Source organism: Micropterus salmoides, unplaced genomic scaffold, assembly GCF_014851395.1.
Source record: "Micropterus salmoides isolate LMB-PRFRI ecotype aquatic unplaced genomic scaffold, ASM1485139v1 Ms_hic_scaffold_21, whole genome shotgun sequence".
NCBI classification, from domain to species: Eukaryota; Metazoa; Chordata; class Actinopteri; order Centrarchiformes; family Centrarchidae; genus Micropterus; species Micropterus salmoides.
Window position 1 is genome coordinate 18,671,383 of NW_024041262.1, and position 8,471 is coordinate 18,679,853.

The window sequence follows — 8,471 nt, forward strand, 5'->3', positions numbered from 1 at the left end:
AGCACTTCATGCTTCCTGCTGCTGACCAACTTTATGGAGATGCAGATTTAATTTTCAAACAGGACTTGGCACCTGCACACAGTGCCAAAGCTACCAGTACCTGGTTTAAGGACCATGGTATCCCTGTTCTTAATTGGCCAGCAAACTCGCCTGACCTTAACTCTATAGAAAATCTATGGGGTATTGTGAAGAGGAAGATGCGATACGCCAGACCCAACAATGCAGAATAGCTGAAGGCCACTATCAGAGCAACCTGGGCTCTCATAACACCTGAGCAGTGCCACAGACTGATCGACTCCATGCCACGCCGCATTGCTGCATTAATTCAGGCAAAAGGAGACCCGACTAAGTATTGAGTGCTGTACATGCTCATACTTTTCATGTTCATACTTTTCAGTTGGCCAACATTTCTAAAAATCCTTTTTTTTGTATTGGTCTTAAGTAATATTCTAATTTTTGGAGATACTGAATTTGGGATTTTCATTAGTTGTCAGTTTTAATCATCACAATTAAATGAAATAAACATTTGAAATGTATCAGTCTGTGTGGAATGAATGAATATAATATCCAAGTTTCACTTTTTGAATGGAATTACTGAAATAAATCAACTTTTTGATGATATTCTAATTATATGACCAGCACCTGTATGTGTGACCAAAAGTGTCACACATAATTTAATTTGACTAAGCAGCTGCTTTTAAATTCTCTACTCTGCAGCTCTCTAACCTGTTTTCTTACCTCTCCTCCTTCCCCACCCTGCTCCATTCCTCCATATTCTCCCTGCAGGTGGAGATACAAAGAGTTAGAATAAATAAGATTAAAAATAGAGGTGGGGGGGGCTAGGATGATAGGTTGAGGTAATGGCAGGGACGAGGGCCTCAAGCACCAATGACCACCTAGCTTTGGTTTTCCTCCAGCTGTGAAATTACAAAGCACTACAAAGACCATGCTGTAGGGTCTACTCCACTCTTATGATCATGCTTAAGACTTCCCAGGGAGGTCAGTTAGTTGATTAGAGCTTTACAGCATGTAAGACCTTCGTCTGAAAGCCTCCAGGTACACAGGCCTTGTTCAGCCTGAGCAGTGCATGAAGCTATTTTGATGCATGCTATGAATATATTCGCTGGCTTATCTGACGTGCTGGAGATGTTGCTGAGAGCCTGTATGTCACTTAATGCTACACAGAGGAGCTACATGGTTAGAGATGGGGATTTTAGTATCATTGTTGCTTAAACCACACAAACTAGTGAGCGTCTGAGAGGTCAGAGGAAAGTGTTACTATCATATTCAGAGTAGGAAATTGTGAATTACTCACAGACACTGCTGTTATACAGTCCATTTAATATAATGGAAGCTTTTATCCGTACTGCGGGAATTTGTCCATTTTAATTTGGGAAGCATCACAGCAGCTTCAGTTTCTTCTTTTACCTCTTGACGCTCACTTAGCCTGCTGTAAGCTATTAGCTAATATACACTTACCATTTTATTTAGTGCACTTTAGTGCCTTTTTATATAATCTAACAGTCCTGCAATAATTCCTACCATAAAACATTCACTGCAGGTTTATTGGATTAGATTGTACAGGTGTCCCTAATAAACTTGGTGCATGTAGCATGCAGAGTATCCCCTCACTGTCTCTCCTTCACCCTACCCCCCCACCCTCCACCCAGGATGACCTATAATCCCACACTGCTCTGTCCAATAGGCACCTCGTATACCGGCTCCTCCTATCAGGGAAACACAGATGAGACACAAACACACAAACAACATAAACAACAAAAGGTGAGAACAACAGCAACACAGAACACACAAGGCAGAAGCATCGCCACAGTATACTAAAAGAGGTAACACACAAGACACAGAAAAATTATTGCCTACATGCAAGATGCAAAAGTTAGATGTAAGGCCATCTAACATCTGAAGGTTTGACCACAGAGTTCAAAACATAAGAGCAGAACAACGGCCATCACTGTTACCTGTCACAAATTAAATGAATGTTTCAGGAAAAATGTTTTAAAAACAGCACAATGTAACTGGATTTGAAATTTAATGGATATAACATATTTTGAGATCTGGTTAAAAACAGTAATGCTGAGCAAATACATACTGGTTTACATCTTCACATTGGTCATTTTAGTGTGGAAATGATTAACCGATAAATCAATGTAAGCAATAATAATACATTTAGTAAAAGCTAGACTGATAAAATTAAAATCTACATTATGTAACTATTTTCTAGATAAAATTATCTATTCATTTAACTGATAATAAATATTGTCATTGCTTTCAGCTCTAATTCATTTATAAATAAATGGATGAAGTGCATCATAATGAATGAGAGCACAGCCATCGAGGGATTGTTTGTTTGTTTCAGTTTTAGCATTGCTTTGATTTATCATTTTGTTAAAAATGGGGAAAGAGCTCTGTCTAGTGGCAGACCTTAAAGCTGTCTCCAAAACATCATTCAGTATCAGTTTCAGGCTGAATTTAAGTCTGGACTTGTCAGTCTGAGCTTGTTGAAGCAAGACATCAGTCCTAGTTGAGATCTTTGTGCTGTTGTCCCTATTCTGAGCTGCGTGTTCTGATCCAGAGGTTCTACTGGTGTCAAATGACTCAAACCTCTGAAGGCTGTTGGTGTAACCCAATGTTAACATAGTAGCTGACCTGGTTGATCACCCCGGTCGATGCGGCAACATTCTCGAGACCCTCCACGGTTGCCTGTGACACTTCGTTGGCCCCAGCAACCGCTGTGTCCCCAACGATGTTGGCCTGATCCACGGTCCTGTTGGTCACTGAGACGCAGAGTGTTGGACAGTTAGACATAACAGGAGAGGGGAAAACATATAACTAATAGATATTACCATGAAACTTCCCCAGTTGGTTACTTATATTAAGACACTGACTTTTTGTATTAAGTTTTCTGAAATGTTATGCAAATTAGGCACAATATAATTAAAATTGTGCTAATTTGCATCCATCTGAACAGTGGATGAAGCCAGGTTAAAAATTCTTTGACACATTACAGTCAAAGTATTTACAGAGGTATATATTTTTTTATCACTCCATAAATCAGAAAATACTGTCAAAAATCGTAAAAGAAATTGCCATATTTTTAGGAATAAAATGTATAAATCAGTCTATGGATAATATGGACAAACCCCTCTGTAAAAAGCTTCAGAATAAAAGGTAGGAATACACACTAGTAAGTTTGGTGTATGTGTACGTAAGTGCAACTGAAGTGGATATTTCTGGCTCCGGAAAAAACTCAATTTGAGAAAATGGCCTTTAAATATATTTATTGTAACATTCTCTATATTTTGCAGGTCAATAGGGTAAAACATGTAACTAATAGATATTACAATGAAACCTCCCCAGTTGATTGCTTACATCAAGACAATTTTTTTTTACTTCATGTTTTACGAGACGTTATGTTTAAATAATGCAAATGTTGCATTCTAATGCTAATGCTAACGTATTTTGGGAGTTTTCCTTCCACTTAGTCTGAAAGAATACATGTTATGGAAGTCTCAAAACTGACCAGTGCATAAACAATTATCTCCCCTTAAACTGAAACACACTCACATTCTGTACACTGACAAAACACACGTATATTATCCTATTTGAAACCTCAGTGCTACATTATGTTATGTTTCTCTGCGCGGTTTGCATTTTCAGATATCAGTCTGACCATTGTGGGAGACATTCCCTGATGATACGATAGAAAAGCTCAGGGAAGCGGTTGTGCATTGCAATTCAATAGAGGTGGGGCTGTAAGCAAGACAGACATTTGCCAAACCAACCAGTTAACCTTCACCCTTCAGTCTTTTCTATAGTATAATCAAAAATACAGTTTGAAACCCCCCGCACCCGAGGCCAGAAAACACCCACTGGTACTTGATGGTTGGTGAGAACCGCAGCTATAGTGGCCACACGGGGCAGCAATGAAACAATTCTACTCTCGGAAGAAAACGAAAAACGAAAAGAAAGGTGAGATTGTTGCTTTAAAATGTGTTTTTTAGTTTTACAAGAGAAAAGGACTAACTGTTTGCTTTGGCAAAAGTACAGCTAGTTAACTGCCCCAGGTCAAATAGCAGCCTTCTAATCCATGGTTATAGAACTTAACCAAATATCATCCTGGGCTAACAGACAACACCTGTGAGATCATGAAAATACATCTGAAGATCCAAACCACTACCAGATAAAACTTTATGTGACTGAAGCACCAAAGTCACAAATGGGGCTTGGATATTTTACCTGTAAGTTTTTCTTACCTGTGTTTACTGATGACACAACTCCCTCCTTTGTCTTACTGCCTGAGGATCAAAGAGAGATTAAAATCAAGATCATATGTAACTCATGTTTCTTACTTTAGTAGAAAAATATCACATTTTCAAATTACAAATAGACACATTTGGGGGTTTGATTTACATTTTTCTTGATTTATTTTATATTTTGAGAGTATTTATTTTTTGTCTTTTAATCAGTGCGGGGTGATTAGGATGTGAGCTTGAATTTCATCAATAAGTCAAACCATGGCCCTTACACCCAACTGATGATGAAATAAATGTATTATTTCCTGATGTAGTAATGCGAAGAGAATAAACTTGTTATAATAGTAATGCTGAACATCATTAGATCATTAGATCAGTTATTGCATCAGTCTAATAATGTAATGTTGCTTATGGTTTTGGTTTTGTTTAAGTTTTTTTTACGTACTTTGATAAACACATTTTCAGATTTACATGTTTCACATTTTAATTGCCACAAAATCAGAGAAACATCATAGAGGTTTGAATAATAGAACATATTCATCCGTCCTTTTGGAAACATTTCTTAGCTTCTGTATCCCACCATGACTCTAACATATCCTTCATGAGAGTGTCAGGTCAGCAGTATCGATTCCCCTTTCTAAAAATACAGACCTTCTTCTACCTTGTCCTTACGGTGTGACTGATGTGTTTACCTTCTTTTTTAAAGGTGACTATGTCCTTTTTTTGTCTGCTTGGATTGTTTAATTTTTCTGCTTTTTTTTCTTTTCAACCTTGAGAACTCTGTGTTCAAGAGCTCTATAAAGCTCAGTTGTGTTTTATGGAAGCGCATTTATTGAAAACATCGTGTGAACAGCAGCACCTCTCTGTATTTCCCTCCCTGCTTACCAGCACTGTGCTCATTACTGAGTGATCCCAAGCAGATTAAATTGTGGTTATATAATCTGCCAGATTGAGGGATACAAGAAGAGAAATATCTGCTCTAAGAGATGGAAGGGAATAATGGGAGGAAGGTAACTAAAGAAGGAAAGGGAGGAAACATTTGCAGAATAACACCAGTTTGTGCAAAATGACTGTTCCCTCTTTGTACATTTACATAGATGCTACTATCTTGCATCCAACAGTCCTCTCTCCGGCTCCTGCTTTTCTCTATCTTCCTGCACGCTGCCTGTGCTACATGAGCCACGTGCCTGAGTACTGAGCAGTACTGCAGTACAGTTCAACACTCACACAAACACACACACACACACACTGCAATGACACAGCTTCTTTCTCCCAGTCAACAGAGGGAGCCCTCCGAGTGTCATTGTAAATATCTTTGGTAATCTATCATACAGAACAAACTGTTCCTGTAACTGTATGTGTTAACTTCTGAAGGAACATTTGATTTCCTTTTAGATGTAAATTATTGAGCATATGACACCCCTGAGCATACAACTAGAACAAGAAAGCCATTTTTTAGATAATCCTGATAATAAATGATAATCCCGATCAAAAGCTTGCCTCAATAAATGAAGATTGCACGGATTAGAGTGTGTGAATGCTTTTTGCTATTGCGAATTAATATCTTAAATGTGCACAAATGTGGCTTCAGTCGGTTTTTCCAAAGGAAGGTTTGTGCTATAGCAGTACTGAGATAAAAACTCAGATATGTCCTGTATTTAATGAAAAATCCTATCAATGGTGGTATTATTTATGTGCTTGCTGCATCATTAAAGATATAACATATGCAGTGAGACATTCACAAGCTTATACACTTATACAAAGCTACATAAATTAGTAAGATCTTTTGAAGCAGCAGGACTGCTAAAGCACAAATACTAGTTCTGGAAAAACTACCTAAAGCCATATTTTTTATATCAATGCAGAAAATCAGCACCTAGAACCATAGGTATTATTCATTCATAAAAACATGGAAATTAAACTGCTCCCATCTCAATCAACCAACACTGATTACAAGAATGTAGTAAATAAAAACCGTTAATATAAAAAGACATAAAAACAACATCAAACTAAATTCCTTAATAAAAGAGAACATAAAACAAGAGCATAAAAACTAACTGTTGTTGTAATTTTGTGGCAGCTTGTGTTCAGTGACTCGTGGGATTTTCTATTTTAATCACAGAGCATGTCACACTGTCTATCCAGGTTTGGCCTGTTTGTGAAAGCAGGCGTGTAGACCTCGATACTGTGTACCCACATTCACATGCAGACATATGCACTCTGCTGCAGGCAGATACAGTGGTTTATCTGAGCCATCGACCCTTTTTGCTTCAGCGATCACTCTTCTGTTCCACCTCCCGTGATTTGCATGTCCATTTTCTTTTTCCCCTCTTACCTTCCTCTCTGTCTCTCTGTCACTTTTACCTCCCCCCCTCACCTGAGTCTCATCCCTCTCTTTCTTTCTGTCCCTCCATCTGTTCATACAGGAGCAATGGGACTAGGAGCTCAAAGCTTTTTTTGACACACCCCTCCCCTCTCTCTCCCTCTTTTCTCTCTCTGTCTCTCCCTGTGCATCTCTCCATCTTTCCCTGGTATGGGTGATGTTTTTTTTAAGAGCTGTGGGGGAGGAAGGTGGTTAGTCATCAAAGCAGAACACACTGGCAGTCAAATCCTGCTGCTACGCCACAAACGCACACACATTGTTGCATCAACACAAGGTTGGGGTGAGGGTGGGTGGGGGTTGATGGGAGAGCCAATTGCTGCAGTGCTCAAGAGATCCTAGCCCCATCTGTCTCACCTCCCTCCCCACTCTTTCAGCTTGTGACATTGACTTTTGCACACATATCGTTACATTTGTCTTTTCATTTTTAACATCATGATTAAGATTTTGAAGCAGCTGTGTGACAGTCAGTCAGACTGAAGAGATGGACCGCAGACAACGACTAAGACTTCCACTCCGCTAACTCCTCACCCACCCTCCTTCTTTTACACTCCGCCCCTCTCAGGCGGCCTAAAAGCCTGGTACTCGGGGTAACCTTGAGATGTGACGCATTAGCTGCTTGAGCTAATATAAAACCGTAAAGCATCTGAAGCATTTTTTTTGCTATTTAAAATGGTCTGTCCCTGAATACTCACAGCTTCATTGTAAATGTATGCATTTATCTTAAAATGCCTGTGAATTTACCTCAAAAAATGTAAGGCAGCCTATTCAATGTAGGTCAGCTCTCTTCTGTAAATTAATAATGGCAGCTAAACAGAATCTCTGGGGACTTAATCTCTGCAAACACTTCCACACACCACTGAATGTGAATAAAATAGGACAGATGATGAAAAGGAAGATCCTCCAGAACCCTTCTTTCCGCCTCTCTTCTCCTCTTTGTCTTTTATTCTTTTTTTCCCAACCAGTCCTCTATCTGTTACTGCCCTGCTACCCAAATGCAACTTTTTTCATCTCTTTCTTCATCTAACCCGCCCTCCTCACTCTGTCTATCCTTCATTCATTCAGACCCCCACCCTCTGCCCTGCACCATTCCTGCAGCAGTATCTTGCCTCTTTAATTTCTTCTTCCTCTTCCTTCTCCTCCCACTCCCTCTCTTCCTGTCACTTCTCACAAGTGTCCCAGACATGGACACCCATGGGACCCCACCTCAATCGGTGCAAAAGTGCATGATGCAACCACATACACACACACACATACACACAAAAAAAAACAAGTGCATCTTTCACAAATTGACCAACTTTCCTTTTTGTCTGCAACTCAGTGCACCTCAGACATGATGTGTTACGTACCTACATACATCACCCCTTCCTTGGTCTTGGCTGCTGCCTCCTCCATTCCAGCTTTGGTTTTCTCTGCGGCGGCCACCACTCCCTCCTTGGCCATTGAGAACCCTTTCATCAATGCATCCATCTTGGGCGACGAGACGGCTGGGCTCCCCTGCTCCAAACGGGCCTGGCTGGCTGGCTGGCTGGTAGACTTGCTGTCTGGTGCTTACAGTGAGCGTGCAGAAGAGATGATGTGAGATGTCAGAGTGTGTGTGTCTATGTGAGTTTGCGTGTGTGTGTGTGTGTGTGTGTGTGTGTGTGCGCCGTTGGCTCCTCCTCCCTTTGGTGCTACAACAGAGTGCTCAGACGACCGCACAGCAAGGCTACAGCACGGAGACTGAGAGGAAGAAGGGGGAGGAAACAGCCGGTATGCACGAGATGGAGAGAAGAGGAGGAGGAGGAGGAGGAGAGACGACCGGATGCTGCAGCATTTTC

General features: G+C 40.3%; 1 protein-coding gene across 2 annotated transcripts in view; it reads right to left on the reverse strand.

Moving 5' to 3' along the window:
* sncgb (synuclein, gamma b (breast cancer-specific protein 1)) overlaps positions 1-8,471 on the reverse strand; it is a 12,899-nt gene extending 4,428 nt beyond the window's left edge. The window contains exons 1-5 of one of the 2 annotated variants that reach the window (XM_038735116.1): positions 8,001-8,471; positions 4,272-4,313; positions 2,665-2,792; positions 1,710-1,727; positions 739-780 (exon numbers count right to left, since the gene is read on the reverse strand). In XM_038735116.1, the coding sequence (XP_038591044.1) occupies positions 739-780; positions 1,710-1,727; positions 2,665-2,792; positions 4,272-4,313; positions 8,001-8,121 (351 nt within the window). In that variant the 5' untranslated portion in view covers positions 8,122-8,471. The remainder of the gene's footprint in view (positions 1-738; positions 781-1,709; positions 1,728-2,664; positions 2,793-4,271; positions 4,314-8,000) is intronic. The other variant, XM_038735117.1, reaches the window with a different exon arrangement.